This window comes from Tursiops truncatus, chromosome 13 (genome assembly GCF_011762595.2).
Source record: "Tursiops truncatus isolate mTurTru1 chromosome 13, mTurTru1.mat.Y, whole genome shotgun sequence".
Lineage (NCBI taxonomy): Eukaryota > Metazoa > Chordata > Mammalia > Artiodactyla > Delphinidae > Tursiops > Tursiops truncatus.
Window position 1 is genome coordinate 26,495,402 of NC_047046.1, and position 19,857 is coordinate 26,515,258.

The 19,857-nt window shown below is 50.9% G+C and overlaps 1 protein-coding gene across 9 annotated transcripts in view; it reads right to left on the reverse strand.

Annotated features, from left to right (window-relative positions):
• HIRA (histone cell cycle regulator) overlaps nt 1-19,857 on the reverse strand; it is a 74,786-nt gene that overhangs the window by 3,780 nt on the left and 51,149 nt on the right. For 6 of the 9 annotated variants that reach the window (XM_073790425.1, XM_073790423.1, XM_073790426.1 and 3 more), the window contains 9 exons: nt 15,540-15,768; nt 15,088-15,192; nt 13,390-13,538; nt 11,520-11,681; nt 11,337-11,395; nt 11,034-11,139; nt 9,688-9,810; nt 9,164-9,330; nt 7,352-7,440 (listed from right to left, as the gene is read on the reverse strand). In XM_073790425.1, the coding sequence (XP_073646526.1) occupies nt 7,352-7,440; nt 9,164-9,330; nt 9,688-9,810; nt 11,034-11,139; nt 11,337-11,395; nt 11,520-11,681; nt 13,390-13,538; nt 15,088-15,192; nt 15,540-15,768 (1,189 nt within the window). The remainder of the gene's footprint in view (nt 1-7,351; nt 7,441-9,163; nt 9,331-9,687; nt 9,811-11,033; nt 11,140-11,336; nt 11,396-11,519; nt 11,682-13,389; nt 13,539-15,087; nt 15,193-15,539; nt 15,769-19,857) is intronic. The other 3 variants (XM_073790424.1, XM_033837448.2, XM_033837449.2) reach the window with 3 other exon arrangements.

A 19,857-nucleotide genomic window follows, 5' to 3' on the forward strand; every position in this document is an offset into this window, starting at 1 on the left:
AACAATCCTCCACATACTCTTTCAAAAAACTGAAGAGAAGAGAACATGTTTAGATTCATTGTATGAGACCAGCATTATCCTGACATGAAAGCCAGACAAAGACACTACAAGGAAAGCAAATAGTCCAATGTCCCTTGTGAACACTGATGAGTCCTGAACAAAATACTAGTGCAGTGGTCCCCAACCTTTTTGGCACCAGGGACCGGTTTCGTGGAAGACAATTTTTCCATGGGCTGGGGGTTGGAGGTGGGAGATGGTTCAGGCGGTAGTGCGAGCAGTGGTTCAGGAAGTAATCCGAGTGATGGGGGGATGGTTCAGGTGGTAATGCAAGTGATGGGGGAAGATGGTTCAGGAAGTAATGTGGGTGATGGGGGGGATGGTTCAAGGTGGTAATGCAAGCAATGGTTCAGGAAGTAATGCGAGTGGTGGTGGGGGGCATGGTTCAGGCGGTAATGCAAGTGATGCAGGAGATGGTTCAGGTGGTAATGCAAGTGATGGGGGGATGGTTCAGGTGGTAATGGGAGTGATGGGAGTGATGGGAGTGACGGTTCAGGAGGCAATGCAAGCAATGGTTCAGGAAGGTAATGGGAGTGATGGGGAGGATGGTTCAGGCGGTAGTGTGAGCGATGGTTCAGGAGGTAATGCGAATGATGGGGGGGATTGTTCAGGCAGTAATGCAAGTGATGGGGGAGATGGTTCAGGCGGTAATGCAAATGATGGGGGGGATGGTTCAGGTGGTAATGCAAGCAACGGTCAGGTGGTAATGGGAGTGATGGGGGGATGGTTCAGGCAGTAATGCGGGGGATGGTTCAGGCAGTAATGCGAGCGATGATTCAGGAAGTAATGTGAGCGATGGGGAGTGATGGGGAGCAGCAGATGAAGCTTCACTCGCTTGCCCGCCACTCATCTCCTGCTGTGCGACCTGGTTTTTAACAGGCTGCAGACTGGTACCAGTACTGGTACTAGCGAACAGAATTTAACAGCAAATGGAAAGGATTATATACTATGACTAAGTGTGATTTACTCCTGGAATGCAAGGGTGGTTTAAGAAACTAAAATCAATCAATGTAATACACCACATTAATAAAATGAAGAAAAAAAAATCCCAGAAGATCATCTCAATTGATGCAGAAAAAGCATTTGACAAAATTCAACACTCCTTCACTACTAAAAACTGGTAATAGAAGGAAACTATCTCAGTAAAATTAAGGTCACATATGAAAAGCCCACAGCTAGTATCATACTCAGTGTTAAAAGACTTAAAGCTTTTGCTCTAAGGTCAGGAACAAGGCAAGGATGCCCCATTTTCACTTCTATTCAACATAATACTAAAAAGTCCTAGTCAGAACAATGAGGCAAGAAAACGAAATAAAAGACACCCAAATTTGAAAGGAAGAAGTAAACTTATTTGTTTGCAGACAACATAATCTTATATGTAGAAAACCCTAAAGATTCCGCAAAAAAACCCGTTAGAACTAATAAATGGATACAGCAAGTGTGCAGAATATGAAATCAACACACAAAAATCAGCTGCGTTTTTATATACTGACAACCAACAATCTGGAAAAGAAATTAAGAAAACAATTCCATTTGCAGTAAGCTCCAAAAGAACAAAATACTTAGGAATAAACTTAACCAAGGAGGCGAAAGACTAGTATACTGAAAACTACAAAATGTTGCTGAAAGAAATTAAAGAAGATATAAATAAATGGAAAGACATCCCTTGTTCATGGACTGGGAGACTTATTAATATGGTTAAGATGTCAATAATACCAAAAGCAATCTATAGATTTAATGCACTCCCTATCAATATCCTACCGGCATTTTTCACAGAAATAGAAAAATCCATCCTACAATTCTTATGGAATCCCAAGGGACCCCAAATAGCCATATGAATCTTGGAAAAGATGATGTGCAGTCTCGTACTTCCTGATTTCAAAACTTATTTCAAAACTACTGTACCTTTTAATTTTTGAAGTATGTGGCTACATTATCATTCAAAATGAATTTAAAATAAAAAAACCTGAAAAGCGCTATTTAAAAAAATGAAAGGGAATGAAATAAACTGCTATAAGCAAAGCAAAACATTCTGTCTGCCTGTGGCACCAGGGGCAAACTACCAGACAGAGGATGTGCCCTCTGGCTGGAAGGCTGGTGTGGCTGGTATCAATACCAATAGCCACCAGTACCACCTCCCAGCCTGGGCTCTCAGAAATGGATGGTGCTGTGTTTCAGGCACCAGCCTGGACACAGCTCATCACCACTTCTCAGGTCAGTGTCACAGGTCCTACACTGAAGACCCTGGCAGACGGAGGCTTCCCAAGAGCAGGGTCCGGCTGGGGATTCAGAGGCCGGCAGCCACGCACGCACCTGAAGGACGGCTGCTTAGTGCCCAACCCTCTGCTTACTGTCTCCCTCCTGTACACACTGAGCCGTGATCTTTGAGGGAAAGAGACCTGGATTTTGGGGGTCCCCTGAGATGCACTGGCAGCTCATATCACAAGTTTCCCAAAATATAAAGAATTCCTACAAACCAAAAAGAAAAACAAATGACACCAACATATTTCAACAGGAAATACAAGTGGCTCTTAAATCTAGAGTCAGCATTGCTCGTTGGCAGCACGCTCCATCCCCAGCTCCATTTCCCAGCCATCCTGAGGACCAGTTTCACTTGAATGGCCAATTCTCACCATGAGAGTGTTCACAAAGAAACTCAACAAGAAGGCAGAGGGCTCATACTCAATTCACCCCCTCTGCTCCCCATATCAAGATGAAGAGACAGTAAGGAGCTCAGGATCAAAAAAACGAACAACCCAATTAAAAAATGGGCAGAAGGGCTTCCTTGGTGGCACAGTGGTTAAGAATCCGCCTGCCAATGCAGAGGACACGGGTTCGAGCCCTGGTCCGGGAAGATCCTACATGCTGCGGAGCAACTAAGCCCGTGTGCCACAACTACTGAGCCTATGTGCTACAATTACTGAAGCCCGCGTGCCTACAGCCTGTGCTCTGCAATGAGAGAAGTCACTACACTGAGAAGCCTGCACACTGCAACAAAGAGTAGCCCCCGATGACCGCAACTACAGAAAGCCCGTGCGCAGCAATGAAGACCCAATGCAGCCAAAAATAAAATAAATTAAAAAAAAAAAAATGGACGGAAGACCTAAATAGACATTTCACCAAAGAAGACATACAGATGGCCAAGAGGCACATGAAAAGATGCTCAACATCACTTAATTATTAGTGAAATACAAATCAAAACTACAATGAGGTATCACCTCAATGCCAGTCAGAATGGCCATTATCAAAAAATCTAGAAACAATAAATGCTGGAAAGGGTATGGTGAAAAGGAAACCCTCCTGCACCATTGGTGGGAATGTAAATTGATACAGCTACTATGGAGAACAGTACGGAGGTTCCTTAAAAAACTAAACATAGAACTTCCATATGACCCAGCAATCCCACTACTGGGCATATACCCTGAGAAAACCATAATTCAAAAAGAGACATGTACCACAATGTTCATTGCAGCACTATTTACAATAGCCAGGACATGGAAGCAACCTAAATGCCCACTGACAGATGAATGGATAAAGAAGATGTGGCACATATATACAATGGAATATTACTCAGCCATAAAAAGAAATGAAATTGAGTTATTTGTAGTGAGGTGGATGGACCTAGAGTCTGTCCTACAGAGTGAAGTAAGTCAGAAAGAGAAAAACAAATACCGTACGCTAACACATATATATGGAATCTAAAAAAAAAAAAAAATGGTACTGATGAACGTAGTGACAGGGCAGGAATAAAGATGCAGACATAGAGAATGGACTTGAGGACACAGGGCGGGGAGGGGAAGTGAGACTAGCATCGACATATACACACTACCAAATGTAAAACAGATAGCTAGTGGGAAGCAGCGGCATAGCACAGGGAGATCAGTTTGGTGCTTTGTGACCACCTAGAGGGATGGGATCGGGAGGGTGGGAGGGAGGCTCAAGAGGGAGGGGATATGGGGATATATGTATACATATAGCTGATTCACTTTGTTGTACAACACAAACTAACACAGTATTGTGAAGCAATTATACTCCAATAAAGACGTATTAAAAAAAAAAAGCATAAATTCAGAAGAGCGCTGAGGCCAGAAGGGGATGTGGCAGACAGCAGGAATTGGCTCTGTCCAGACCTGCTCCAAGACTTCCCCGCCATAGTCTTCACAGCTTGCCTTCCTGACCTCCCTCCCAGTGGGGGTGTCCAAGTGGTCTACTGGCTGCTGTGAGGCATAGGCTGGCTTTCCTTTTAAGAGGGTGGATGCTACTGGTACTGGCTTCCTTCCTTCAACTGGACATGAAAGCCATCTTATGACATGAGGGAGAGGCCAACAGAATCACAGAGATACAGACCTCCACTTAACTCCAAAGGACTTGTTTTGGAGGATAGAATAAAACTACTTCAGCCACCACTAGACAGGGTATCATTTACCTGCAGTTGAAAGCATTTGTCATGGATACTGGGACCCCGAGCAGACCAGTGGTTTTAGGCAGTTGGCAGAGGTAGAAAGCAGGTAGCATTGCACTGATGGTGCTCCTGGGAAGGGAGCCACAGGCTCTCCTGGACAAAGCTTGGGGTCAGCAAGAACAGCAGGAAGGAGGGGGAGAGGAGGGTGCATGGCTGGTGACCGGTGGCCTGCCTGTGCTCCCTGCCCCACCTTGGCCTAGAGTGCCCACCTTCAGGCTGAGACAGAGAACCTCTATGTAGAGCTCGGGCTAACGTCTTGGGCTCAGGCCCCCAGAGTGGCAGTTGGGCACAGAGTGAGGCCCCACAACCCGGCCAAGGGTAGGGCTTTGTCAGACACGTGCTCCCCCACCCCGTAAGCAGATGGCCTGTCAGGCTTCCCCAGAGGTGAGGTGTGCTGGGAAACAGCTCGACTACTGCAGGTAATTCCGAACACCCTTCCTGTTGAGGACAGGGGACAAAGCTGGTTAAGCAGAAGCAGAACTCCAGGAGCTAATGTGCTGGGGTGAAGGACTGAGCCGGGGTGGGGGAAGGCAGGAATTCAGAGGGACACCTTGGCCTTGGGAACATGTACTGATCAGGAAGAGGCTGAGTGGGCTTCTGTCAGAGTTGAGAGCCCAGGGGACCAAAGCAGGGGCCTAAGGCCCATGAAAGGTGGGGGTCCCTGGTAAACCACCTCTTCTTTGTGCTGGTATCCCCAAGGGATGACCCGACCCTAGAATAAGGGTAAACTGGAAGGAAACCAGCCCCTGCACCAGCCAGTGCCCAGCTCTGAGACGTCCCCAGGCAGCCTGGAAAACCTCCATCCCGACCGGGTTGAGACCCTGCAGAGCGGGTGCCTTAAGAGCTGGCACCAAAGCAAATAAAATGCCCTGTGCAAAAGCCACATCACCTGAGGTTCAAGCCATTTCTACAAGCAATTTTTCAAATACCATGTCCAGCAGACAGCTGAAAATAACCAGGCACTTGAGGAGATAAGATAACGTGAACGAGAACCAGTAGAAACATTTATAGGCAATAGAGACAGACCCACAAGGGCTCCTGATACTAGGACTATCAGACATGCAATTTTAAAATAAAATAACTAAGCTTACTGTGCTCAAAAGACTAAAATGAAAATTTCAAGGAGAATTAGAACTATAAAAAATGATGGAGCAGAAGGGAGGACATGCTATCTCTCTGATGATGAGGGAAATGAAAGGGAAGCTATAACCAAAGACAGCCTCTAAGTAAAGTCCACAGAATGAATGAAAGACATAGACCGAGAGCTTTGTGAGACTTGAAAGCACCAAGGCAGGATCCCGAAAGAACTTACAAAGCAATGGAAATCGGACTGGCGGCAGTTTTAGCAACAGCAGCAAATGCTAAAAGTCTGTGGCACAATACCTTCAAAACTCTAAAGAGAATTGATTTTGAATTTAGGATTCTAGTAACCAACTAAATTAACATCTACAGCAACAAAATAAAAAATGGAGGCCAAGTACACACCAAGACCTCCAGAGTCCTCCCAGGACTAACCCTCCAATCTTTCACCTCTTTTACCCTCCCATCACCTCTGCTCAGCTGCTCCTTTTACACTCGAGCCCTCATACCTCACGGCCTTTGTCCTCACTCTTCCCTCTGCCTGGATGTTCTTCCCCCAGATATCTGCGGGGCTTCCTCCCTTACCTCCTCTGATCTCTATCAATCAGTCAGTGCTTCCTCGATCACTGGATGTAAAACAGCACCCCATCAGCACTCCGCACCCCTGCCCTCTTCATTGGTGTTCACAGGACCCATCCCCGTCAACACATTACATGTACTTGCTCATTTGTCTCCAATCTGCCTCTGTCCCCATGAAGGTGGGGCCCCTGAGCCTTGCTCGCTGCAGCCGGCTGCCGAGCTACACCTGGCCAGAGTGGGGCTCCACCGGCAGCTGCCCAACGGTTGAGTGAAGCAGTGGCGTGAACCGTGCCCCCAGTTCCCTGTCAACCTGTTCCTTGCCCAAGTCGATCAATGCACTCTACCCACTTGTGTGAGCCACAGTCTCACCTGTGCAATTTCATTATGTTCATTATTCTCTTTCCCTCACCTGCTCCACATCCAACCACCCACCCGCCCAGTCTTGTAGGTTTTGCCTCCAAAATACATCTTGAATCTGCTTCCTCTCCCTTCTCTGTGGCTGCCACATGGATCCAAGTTGTCTTCAGCTACTGCCAGGTCTGCCTTGTCCTGATTGCTCTGCTACATCAGCGCCAACTCCTCTGCCGGCTCCCGCTGCCCCAGACTAAACCCCAGCTCCTCACAAGGTCCCAGGGATCCACCTCCTGCCCTCTCTGGACTCACGTCACACCCTCTCCTCTGCCAACGATGTTCCAACCACAGCGGCCTCCATGGGCCAAGCCCTCTGCACTTCTGTCACCTCTACCAGCACATTCCCCGGTCTCCATGGAGCAGGCTCATTCCTGTCCTGGGGTTTCATCCTGAAAGTCCTCTTCCGAGGTCTCCCCGCCGCATTCTCCCAGGCACACCCGTCATCGCTCTGTTGACTGAACTGCTTACTCGCTCACGTCTGCCTCCTGACCGGACTATGAGCCTCACTACTAACAAATCCACAGCCCCCGGCAGGCAGCTTTCCCAGCACAGGCATGTGGCTGAGTGGACGCTCCCTCAGCCCCTGATGCCAAGGGCTCCTGCCAGGGTGGGTGGGCTGGCAACTCGCCCTCTCTCTGATGCCGGCAGTGTGCTGGAAGAGTGTAACAGGGAAGAATTTCAAAGCACTTTGGCTTACTTTTCAATTTCCACCTTTACTTTTCAGGAGAGATTTCTTGTGGCAAAAAGGAAAGTGGCACTTACCACTACTGTTGACTCCCATTGGCTTCCAGTGGAGGAGTGAACAGGCCCCAGTAAGTCCTTGCATATTTCTCGGAGTCGGTATTCAAACCCTAATTACAGAAAACAAAAAACAAAACAAAACAGAAATAGGAACACATTAAAAAAAGAAATAAAGTCAAGAACAGGCTAAGTTGTTGTGTACATCAAAGCAGAAAGAACAAACACTCACTTTGTTGCCTCCTTGTCTCAGTTCAGCGCTCAGAGGCCATAGTAGAGGCTCTGACTCACCCCCCCAATCCCGGGAAACACACGCAGTGGCTGCTGTGTGCTGGGCCAGGGAAAACGAGACGTGGAAGCTCTGGGACAGACCCCCCAAGGGGGTGGAGAATGTGGGGGCTGTGGGAGGAGGGGAGTGGGCTGAGGGGGCCTACTGGAGAGGAGGTGGGGGCAGATGCGCAGGGTCAGGTGGTGTCCTTCGGGAGAAGATGGGCGTGGGAATGAATTTGGGCGGAGGAGACGGAGGAGGAGTTGGGGCTATGGCACAGCCGGGGGGGAGCGCCAGCCACACTGGAGGCAGAATCGGGGGCAGCCGAGGCCACAGGGAATGGAGGAAATCAGCCAGTGATGAGGGTGGAACCTGAGGATGCTTAGAGGAGAGCTGGTGTCCCTGTGAAGCTCGAGTCCTCCTCCCCGCGGGGAGGAAGGAGGGACAGAGAGGGTAGGGGAGTTGTGCGGGCCCTGGGCCATAGGCGCGTGAAGATGGAGAAAGAGAAGCAAGCGGTGGAGGTGAGGTGTCCCCTACAGGGGCAGCCCCAGTGAATTGAAACCCAGGATGGAGGAAACCAGAGAGGAGCCGGAGGCAGGCTTTCCGGGGGTACGGGGGTGAGGCCACACGTGACCTGAGTGCCCGGCAGAGGCACAAGGTTGCAGGAACACCGAGTGTTTATTAAGTCTGGGTGGGATGAGTCCACACTGAACTCATCCCTGGGGTCTGTGGGGGAGGGGTCTGGCAACATGACGAGCGAATTCTGCGAGTTATACCCATAGAGGTCGGGCAAGTTTTTCTGTCTTTTCCGTACTTAATTTGTTTTCTCTAAATCATGAACAAAACAGGGGAGGAGTTGAAAGCAAAGCAAGAAAGGCAGGAGAGGGTGTGGGGGTGCCGGCTCCGTGACCAGGCCCAGGCTGTGTGGTGACACAGGGAGAACTGGGGAGGGCCATCCCCAGGCCACGGCCCTGGAGGCCAAGCTCAAGCGGAGGGAAGCTGGCAAGGCCGGAGCCCACGCCTGCCTCACAGGGAGTCAAGAGGCTGTGGGAGGTCACGTCTTCCAACACCCTGCTGTCTGCTGACCCACAGGAGGAGTGGGGCGGGGCAAGGAGGGGGATCCTGGGACGGGGACATGGGTGTAAGAGCCCTGGTGGGGAAAGCTGGGCTGGAGGGCCGAGGGGAGGTGCTGGAAAGCAAGCTGGCCCTTCCAGGCAGGAGAAAGAGAGGTACAAGCCCACTGATGCTCTGAGGGGGCAACGAGGTCAGGGGGAGCTGAGCCTGTGTCTGTGAGTCCTCTGCCCCCACACCCTCCTGCCGCCAATCCTTGTGGCCTCAGGGGCTGCTCGGTTCAGCCCGTGGTGGGGCGGGACACCTGCTGAGCTGCCCACCTCACTGACTTGGGAGCGGGAGGGCAGGGCCCCAGGGGGCAACCACGGGAAGCCGGGAGGGAGGACAGAGCCCAGGCTGCTGCACCTGGGCCCTGACACTCGGGCCCTCGGGAGGGTCCCGTTGGGACGGGGACTGAGTGGGGCCCGGGAGGACAGAAGGACCACCGGGAAGCTCACCTTCGTTCACGAGGTATCGCACGTAGAGGAGAAGCCAGTGGCGGTACTCGTGGCTGGAGCGCAGGGTGAGCGCTGCAGCGACCTGGCTCTCCAGGTAGGCCAGGGTGGTCTCCTGCTGCACCATGTGAGGCACGGAGAAGAGCCGGGCTGCCTGTCTCCCTGAGCTGCTGGGGTGGGGAGGGGCAGATATCAGACTCCACGGCAGCCCAACCGCCCCCAGGTCCTGCTGTTCTGCACCTCCCATCTAGCCCCCGAGGGGACAGGCCAGCAGCCCAGGCCCCCACCCAAAGTGCAGCCCAACATGGGGATCCATGACCCGCAGCCCCTCAGACTGCCGCCCAGGTCTTGAAGTGACAGAGCTGTGACCCTGCACCCTGAGACAGTGCTCACTGTGGCTCCCAGCCCTCGGCAGCCCCAGCCCAGCCCTGTGAGTGCCGCTGGGCTCAGGCAGTCAGAAGGCAGGCCTCGGAGGGACCACGTCCACACAGCCAGCCGGATGCCTCCCCTGCACCCGGGTCACCTACGTGGAGGCGCGGCCCTGGACTATGGCTAAGGGTCCCGAGCACAGCATGGCGTCCTGGGGTGGCAGGCTGCTCCTGAAGTCTGCACACTGGGCCAGGGAGTCCTGCTTGTCAGAAACCAGGTTCCTGGGGAGGCAAAGGCAGGAGCAGAACTCAGGGAAACCAGGAGGCCCAGCAGAGGCAGGCGGCGAGGGGCACTGAGGGAGCCGAGGTCCCTGTATGCCCATGTGGGGCCTCCTTACTCGGACACTCTGGCCCTGGGTCTTAGGTCCTGGGGGCAGGGGGCGAGTATGCCTGGGATGCTAGTCTGTCTGGGAGCCCATGTGCTGCGGCCCTCGGAAGCAGCTGAGGAGTCCCGGCGTCCAGCCTCCCAGAGCTCACACAGCACCCCAGGCATCAGCGCTTCACATTCTCTGGACCCTTCACACAATTTAAAAACAGCCTGGTGCCTACAGAGTCCACATTTCCCTTCTCAAATAACCAGCTTGTTTCCATTATTATACCAATCACATACAATACACGATATTTTGCAATTTGGAGGAGAAGGGAGTGGGGATTTTGAGGGTTGCTGCTTTTTTTTTTTTTAACTCAAGAAAGAGATCTCAGTCTGAGGATAAACTTGTGTCCGGCAACCCTTAACAGAGACAGGCTGGATGGTGGCACACTTGGGCCTGAAGGAGCAAGGTGCAGGCAAGAGAAAACTTCTGATTGGCTGGTACACGAGGTACACCATTCCTAACTCTGGGTTAAGATCTCTGATGTACAAAGAAGTTCTACAGGTACTTCCCTGCTTAGGACTCCATGTTTCCTATGCAGGGGGCCCAGGTTCGATCCCTAGTTGGGGAGCTAAGATCCGTGAGACATGCAGTGCGGCAGAAAAAAAAAAAAGAGGTTTTACAAATATAGAAAAGGACTCCAAAATGGACAGAGCAAAGGTACAGACCTCACACGTGGTGAGTGACAGTGCAGCCCCACTAATGCACCAAGGCAGTCGGAAGTGTCCCTTGGCTCCGACTAAGTTACAAAAACAGCAGGGTTGGATGAGGCTGCCGTGAAGCTGACGGCACCTACGGAGGCCAGGCTGGAACTACTCATCGACAACCATAAAAGTTCAAATGTCTGCTCCAGACAAAGTGACCCCCGGGGAACAGTGGAGGGGAAGGACAGCGTCCCTGTGCACGGGTCTGAGGGCAGAGAGGCAGGGGGCCGGCAGGGATGGGGGCTGCACTGTGGCCTCCACTCTGGCCAGACTCCCAGGAGAAGCGGGCCAGGCAGGGCCCTTGCTGGCTGTGCTGGGTTCTGGCTCAGATGGACCCTCCATGGGGCAGGGCTCAGGGCGGCGTGCTTACCACGCAGACAGTGATGGGTTGAAGCAGTAGGCCTTCCCGTCCGACAGGTTCATCACGGGGATTCCATGCTGCGTCAGCAAGATCTGTGACACCGTCATGTCACTTCCTAGGGAGACACCAAGAAGGGGTTCCAGCGTATTCCCGTCAGCGGGCGCCATGGCTCCCGCAGCTCTAGCCATGCAGAAGGGACCCCAGAGTCTGCTCTCCATCTCAGTTGAGCAGAGCCCTTTGTGCCAGACCTGGACTTGAGCTGCCCGCCCCCAATCCCACCCCAGGGATGGGGCGGCCCCCGGCCAAGCTCACCTGCCAAGATGGAGTGTAGGGACTCTTCCTTCACCACCACTATCTGCCTGTGCACATCCCTGGGGGAGAGAGGAGCAGCTCACCCTCCAGCCGGGCCCGAGGGCCTGTGTGCCGGTGGGGGGGGGGGGCGACCCTCCCTGAAGCAAGGGGCACCCGCACAGCCGCTCCCGCCCTGCCTCTCACCAGACGGACAGCGTGGCTGTGGCGGTGAGGGCCATGACGTAGGAGCCAGTGCAGTGCAGGGTGGAGATCGGGGATGGCAGCAGGATGGGAGGGAGGAGGCGTCGACCACAGGTGGAGAACACGGACAGCATCCGCTTTTCACAGGCGACACACACCACGTCACTGGGGGAGCAGGGGGCTGGCATCAGGGGGGCTGGGAGCTCTGGTGGCCCCGAGATGCAGGGACAGAGCCAGGTGGGCGGCAGAGCTGATGGTGCCTACTGGAGACCTCTGCCTGGAGATGGAGTCCTCTCCCCCATGTGGTGGCTCAGGCTTTTCTGGACTCACACGGAACTGCCCCCAGGGAGCACATGCCCGAGGACCAGCGGCCCTGACAGTGAGCCAGGAAGCAGACCTCACTGCTCGGGAGCAGCTGCAGAGCACCACCCCCCCCGACAGACTCGTAGCTGAGACCAGCCAGAGGGGCCCTGGGAGGCCTCTGCCCAGACAGGCCGGGGGGAGTGTGGGGACGACAGGGTGCATCTCCCACAGGGGGCGCCCAGCTGTGCTCAGAAGGCCTTCGAGACCGGGATGGGAGAGACATGTCGCTCCCTGAGCGAGGAAGGCTTCACCACGAGTGTATCGGCGCAGTCTCGTGTCTCTCCTCTGAGCACCCACTAGGCCCCTTGGCTCTGCCCGGCACAAGCAGGCTCTGCCTTCCTAGTGGGGTCTCCTGGGGTGAGAGCAAGCCTAGAGTGAGGCCAGAGCCTCAGACCCCAGGCAGTGGGAGTAGGCGTGCAGCCAGCACAGCAAGGTCCGGCCCAGCAGCCCACTGGAACCCTGCTCCAAATCACTTCTGGGCCGCCAGCCGGCGCCTACGGTCTGCACGGGCAGCCAGCTCACAGCGAGGTCAGCCAAGGAAGAGTCCCTGTGTTCTGTCTGCTCGTCCCTGTGGTCAGGGCGCACCTGCAGCAAGCCCGCTGCCAGGGATGCCGAACCTCTGGAGCTGCGGTGCCGGGGGCAAGTCTGCACGCTGGGCTGGGGCCTGGCTGGCCGCTTGGCCGGACTCTCCAGCAGCCTCTAGGTCACATGGGGAGGCTGTGCTGACACACCTGGCCCCCAGCTGGGGCGTGCCAACTGCCTTGGGACCAGGGACGAAGGGGGAGCCCCAGGGGACGGAGGGAGGAACAAAACGGTGGTTCCGTCCAGGCCCAGCACCTGGCTCGCTCAGGGCCAGGGTCACAGACATTGGTGAGAGTGTTTCACATGCAGCCTCATGATAAAGGATTCCGGGCCTAATGAAAACGACCAAATCTAAGCTGAAAGCTTTGTAAGACCCTCGTAGGGGTACTGAGCACACAATCCCGACTGGGGCCATATGTCCCCGGGTCCTCTTTCCAGATGGAGCATGTGCGGGGCCACCTCCAGGGGTGGTGGAAAGACACTGGGTGACTGACCACCGAATACAGGTCTCCCCCAAAAGGGCAGATCTGGAAAGGGCTGGCCTTGGGACTCTGAGGACAGTCAGAAGTCCATGCTGACTTCCTTGGATGAAAACCTGGGGTCCAGAGAAAAGGCCAGTCAAGGTCAGAGAGAGGCAGGCAGAGCTCGGCCTGGAAATGGAGACTTCAGGAATCTGACTAAAATGCCCAGGGGGCTTAGGTGACCCTCCAGTACTCAGTTTCCTCTCCTGTAACACGGGGGTGATGGTGCCACCTTCATGGGGTGCCCCAGGGACTCGGATGACTCAGGCACCAGCTCAGTCCCGAGCGAGGCTAGGCGTAGGCCTCCCTCAGACAGGCCACCTCCCAGGACAGCCCAGTACCCCACAGCGCAGTGCGGGGTCTTGCTTTACGTTAAATGCCAGTGGGGTGGAGACCCCTGCTCTTACCAGCTGCCGGCAGCGGTGAGGATCCGGCTGGTGAGCACCGTCTCCCACTCCTTCCCTTCCCGGCTGCACTTCAGGCGGCTCAGCTTTAGGCCCCCCACGGCCGTCACCTCGTTCTCCACCTCGATGTACATGGAGGGGTCGGAGCTCACCTGGGGGAGAGAAGCAAACAGAACGTTTTCAGCAGCAGTGGCCTCAGACGTGGGCCACGGACAGAGGGAAGGACACGCAAGGGTGGAACAGAGCTGCCGGCCAACAGCAGGCTGGGGGTGGGGTGGTCACAGGGCAGGACAGGGGGCCAGAGGTCCCAACGTGCAGCCCCCAGGGCAGGGCAAGTCCCAGGAGCTGGTGTCCACCTTGTCCTCTGTGCAGTGGAGCAGAGAATTGGTGTCACAGCTAAAGACCTCGAAGCCTCCGGATCCCACCACCTCCTCTCACAAGGGAGGATGCAGAGAAGGCAAGCAACCGGCCAAGAGAACACGGCACAGAAGGACCCCAGCCCGCTCGGGGGGACATGGGTCTCCTGACTCCTAACTGAAGGATCTTCAAAGACTGTCAGGTTTGGCCAGAACAGAGGCTGTGTCGGCACTTGGAGGAAAGGTCTGGAAAGCCCTTAGGCCCTCCAGCTCCTTGGCAGTGCACCTTGGCATGCACACTGGAGCCCAGTGTCACTGATAGGAGTGTCCCCAGAAAAGCGTGGGGAGACGTGTGCAGTTCAGCACCAGCTCCACACGGGCTCAGCCTCGTGTTTTGTGTCTGGGGAGCAGACAGGCAGATACCCAACGTGGGACCTAGGTGAGCGGTTCGTACTTGTGTGGCCACACAGTGTGTGAGCTGGGGTGGAGGGTCGGCTGTGGCTGGGGGCTGGGCCCCCAGAAACCAAGAACAGCCCCACACAGCACTCTGCAAGGAAGGCCCTGGGGTGATGGGGGCTGGCTGAGTTTGGGAGGGGGATTTGTGCAAGAAGAACCAGGGGACCCCACCCTTAGATCCAGAAGGACCTGTCCACCTGCCCCCTGGCAGCCCTGAGGGGCAGCCTGGGCTGGGGCAGCGTGCAGCCCACCTGCATGTGGGGTTCTAAAGGGTTTCCCGAGGACATGAACCTGAGCTGAGGTATAGAGGGTGGGAGATGACGGTGCGTGCAAGGCCTGGTACGGGTGCTGGGCTGAGCGGCCAGAGGGCCTCTGGGGATAAAGGACTACTTGCTGTAGATCTGTGTTTTGAACAAGCCCGTAGTTAGAAGATTCCACTCGAGACCTTGAAAGGCCCTGATGATGACCCCACGCTGGGCACTGGGAAGTGGACAGGCCAGCAGGCTGGTCAAGAGACAGACCAGTGCCACACGGTCCCATGGGCTGAGCCCACGGCCAAGAGTGGAGATCGAGGAGGCTTCCAGGAGAAGGAACACCTGGGACAGGTCTTGAAGGAGCTGGGCACCCAGAAGATGGAGGGTAAAGCCATGGAGGAGAGGCGTGGGGGCTGGGGAAGTGAGGGGTCCCAGAGAAGAGGCCAGCCTTCTTGTTAAGATTGGGTGGCTGCTCTGCTCAGCCACAACTTCCCCCAGAAGGTGATAGAGAGCCACTTGAAAGCAGCCCCAAGTCTGTGACAATTCAGGGTTTACAGCCCCCAGGGGGTGGGGGTGGGCAGGCGGACAAAAAGAATGTGCAGGCTTGGGAGGGAGGGAGGCGGAGGTCTGCTCACCTGCAGGGTGAAGGCTCTCTGGGGGCCCGGCATGGGCAGCTTCAGCGCAGCTGCTGGGACAGACAAACACACGGCGTCCTTCTCTGCGGTCAGGGCAGCTGGGGACTGCAAGAGCAGAGATGTCCCTGAGCCCTGCCCTGCACTGGAGGGCAGTGCCAGGTAAAGGTGAGTCACCAGAGGTGAGGCTGGGCCTACTACCTGGGTGTTTCCACCCTCTGTGAGGGCAGATGAACGCTACAGAGACCCCTACTGCAGAGACGAGGCAGCTGACCCCAGGGAGGGGCTCAAGGACTCTGGGTGGGTCGGGGCAGTTCTGGAGGTATACGTGTCCACGCCAGCTCTCCCCACACCGATGAGGCACGCGGGGCCCCCCTTCTTCCCCAGGGCATATGCAGGCTCCCACACCGAGCTCAGGAGGTGGGCCGGGGGCAGCACCGGCCCGCCAGCCTCACCTGCACAGACAGGGACATGGGCATGAGCCGCGAGTCCTTCCGAGGCCGCCCTTTCTTCTTCTTCTCCACCGTTTCCACCTCGAGCTCCAGCTTCCGCTTGGAGAGTGAGGAGGGCTTGGCCACAGGGACCTTCTCGTCGCTGTCACTGCTGCTCTCCAGGACATCCCGGGGCCGCAGCTCCTTCACAAGGCTCTGCTCTTTCAACCTGCACAAACACAGACACCCGTGGCTTTTCCACAGGACTACTAGTTTCATGATAATCAATAAAATCCATACTCATCCCCAAAAGTTAATAAATTAAAAAAGTAGGAGAGGACTTCTGGTTTCTGCTCTAAGATGCAAACTGCTTGGGAGTCGTCATTCTCACTCTTAAAATAAGAGGAAAACTGAAAACCTGTACACCAACAACTCTTCTTAGACCCACCAGAGAAACAGCTGCCCTGACAACTGGAGACAAGGCGAAGACATAAAACCGACTGGAGCCCCCACCAGGGAGGGAGGAGGGCACCCACACTTGCGTTAGTTTTATCTCCAGGAGCTCCACCAGTTGTCATGGGTGGAGATCAGGAATGGAGGGCTCCTCCCATATGCTTTGGGCTGAGGAAGGGGAAAGCAACCACTCTGAAACATACCCAGCGTCCTGTTCTCCTTAACAAAAGCCTTCCCCCAAGGAAAACTACTTTACTGAGTATGATGTGACCTGGGGGCAGGGCAATCAACCAACTCCAGCCTAGCCCCCCTCCACACGCACTAAGAAACTCTCTTGAAGGTCATAGGCCAGGGACTCTGGCCCAACAACAACACAGGAGACAATCATGAGACTAGAGAGTGCTTCTCCTCCCCAATACCCCACAAAATCAACAGGGCCCCTGTGTAATAAGAACACTAGATCACAACTAAGAGAACTGCAAGACACAGACTCCATTTAACAAGGAGTTTCTAGGGAAACTCAAGGAAAACAGGGAGAGAAAAGCAAAGACACCAGAAGAAATGGAAGCCTCTAACACCTGCAGCTTCAGGAGACAGTAAATAAGACCTAATTCTTACCAGGTAAACAAAACCTCACATTAAAGACCTTTTACCCCCAGTTCCTATTACTTAGTACATTATGTCCAGGTTTCAACAAAAATTACAAGACACGATAAAAGGCAAAACAAAACAAAATCAAACAAAAACCCAAAATGAAACAGTCTCGAGATGAAGCAGGATCAGAACCAGAGTCAGACATGGCAGCAATTTTGGAATTATGAGGCCAGGATTTTTAAATAACTTATTAATATGTTAAGGGCTCTAATGGAAAAATCAGGACTACACACAAGAACAGATGGATCATATAAGCAGAGAGAATTTAATAATAATAATAGCTAAGACTTTTTCAAAATTAATGAAAGATAACAAACCACAGATCTCAGCTGCTCAGAGAACACTAAGTAGAATAAATATCAAAAAATCCACACCTACCTACACATAACATAAACTGCAGCAAACCAAAGACAAACAGAAACTCTTGAGAGAAGCAGAGGGAAAAATACACTTCAGCTAATAAGGGACAGAATAAAGGTTACAACAGACCTCTCTTCAGAAACCGTTCAAGCAAAAACTGACTTAAGTGAAACATATAAGGTGTTAAAAACAAACCCACCAACCTAGAATTCTGTACCCACTGAAATTATATCTCAAAAAATGAAAGAGAAATAAAGGTTTTCTCAGACAAAAACAACAAAAAGACACTAGAGGAAATGTGTTGCAGCAGAACTGCCTTGCAAGAAATGTTAAAAGAAGTTCTTCAGAGAGAAGGAAAATGATACAGGTCAAAAACTCAGATCTGCATGAAGAAAGTGCTAGAGAAAGAATAAGTACTGTAAGAATTTTATTTGTCTTATTCTTAATTAAAAGATAACTTTTTGGGAATTCTCTGGCAGTCCAGTGGTTAGGACTCTTTGCTCCCAATGCAGGGGGTCTGGGTTTGATCCCTGGTTGGGGAACTAAGATCCCACATACCACAATAAGCACATGTGCCACAACTACTGAGCCCGTGAGCTCTAGAGCTCAAGCACTGCAACTAGAGAAGCCCGAGTACCGTAACAAAGACCCAGTGCAGCCAAAATTAATTAATTAATTAATTAATTTAAAAAAAGAACAAATCACATTCTCTAAATAAGAAATAAAAAATAGAACATAATCATATTATAAAAAAAATCCCTGGTCGGGGAACTAAAATCCACAGGCCACACACACGCACACACACACACACACACACACACACACAAGTAAAAGATAACTTTTTGTTCAAACTAGTAACAGCAACAATGTATTGGATGATAAGTGAAATAAATAAACAGTAGCAATGTTATATGTCTTGGAAAGAAAGAATTGGGAATACTTTGTTAACAGGCACCTGCACTACTCTTCAGCATTATAACATTATTTGAAAGTGTATTTAGTTATAAATGCTTATTTCAAACTGTAGGGCAACCACTAAAAAAAATTTAAAAAGCAGTACAGTTGACATGCTAAGAGAGACAATGGAAGAGACACATTATCTTACTATCTAAGATATTCTTAGATAATGCTAAGAGATAATATAAGAGAGAGAAAATGGAATCATACCAAAAACATGCTCAATTAAAACCAGAGAAGGCAGAAGAAAAAGGGGGAGACCAAAATCGTTAAGAATATGGTAGATATTAATTCACTATATCAATAATCACTTTAAATACAAATATTCCAAATATACCAATTAAAAGAAACTGACAAAAAGAATGAAAAAGAAAACCCACATATATGTTGTCTACAAGAAACTCAGCTTAAATATAAAGACACATAAATTAAAAGTAAAGGCTGGTTCCAACTATATGACATTCTGGAAAACAAAAAACTATGGAAATAGTAAAAAAAATATCAGTTATTGCCAGCGGTTGGGAGGAGAGAGGGATGAACAGGCAGAGTGCAGAGGATTGTTAGGTCAGTGAAACTATTTTGTATGATACCATTATGGTGGTAGATGCATGTCCTTATACACTGTCCAAACCCACAGAATGCACAACACCAAAGGTGAACACTTAATGTAAACTATAGACTTTGGGTGATAATGATGTGTCTGTGTAGTTTTATTGGTTGTAACCAATGTATCACTCAGATGTGGGATGTCAATAGTTAAGGCAGAGGGGTATATGAGAACTCTCTGTACTTTCTGTACGATTTTGCTGTGAACCTTAAACTGTTCAAAAAAAATAAGTCTACTCTTTAAAAAAAGGGATGGAGAAGGACATGCCACACTAACACTAATTAAAAGAAAGCTGGAGTAGCTGTATTAATCTCAGACAAAGCAGTCATCAGAGTAAGGAAAATTATCAAGAATAAAGACAGGCATTATATGATGATAAGAGGGTCGATTTTCCAAGAAGACATAGCAATCCTTAATATGCATACATCTAACAACAGAGTGTGTCAAAATACATGTGGAAAAACTGATAGAACTGGAAGAAGAACTAGACAAGTCCACTATTATAGCTGGAGATTTCCATATACCTCTATCAGTAATCAACAGATCCAACAGACAGAAAATCAATGAGGACATAATTAATTGAACAGTACCATCATTCATTGTATTTAATTGACATTTAAAAAATACTTCATTTATCAATAGCAGAATATACACTATTCTCAAGATCACATGGAATATTCACTAGTATAGACCATATTCTGGGTCATAAAATATACTCTAACAAATATAAAAGAACAGAAATCATACAAAGTATGCTTCAAGACCACAACAGAATTAAAGTAGACATCAATAACAGAAAGTCAGAAAACACACATCTTTCATGATTAAACAACATTTCTAAATAACACATGGATCAGAGAAAAAGTCTCAAAAGAAATTTGAAAATATTGAATTAAATTAAAATGAAAACACAATGTCAAACTTTATGGGATACAGTGAAAGCAGTGCTTAGAGGGAAGCTTATTGCAGAGAATGCATAAATTAGAAAAAAAGAAAGACCTGAAATAACTTCACCTTTAGGAACTAGAAAAAGATGAGCAAGCAGTAGAAAATTAATAATAAAAAATAAAATAATATTAAATAAAAATAATAATGCAGTAACATTAATGCAATAATAAGCAAAATAATCTAAAGCAAGCAGAATAAAGTAAATAGTAAAAATTAGAGCATAAATCAATGAAATTGAAAAGGGAAAATAGAGAAAAATCAATGAAATAAAAAGCCAGTTCTTTGAAAAGATCAATAAAATTGATAAACTTATAGTGAGGCTAATCAGAAAAGGAGAGAGAAGACACAAATTACTAATATCAG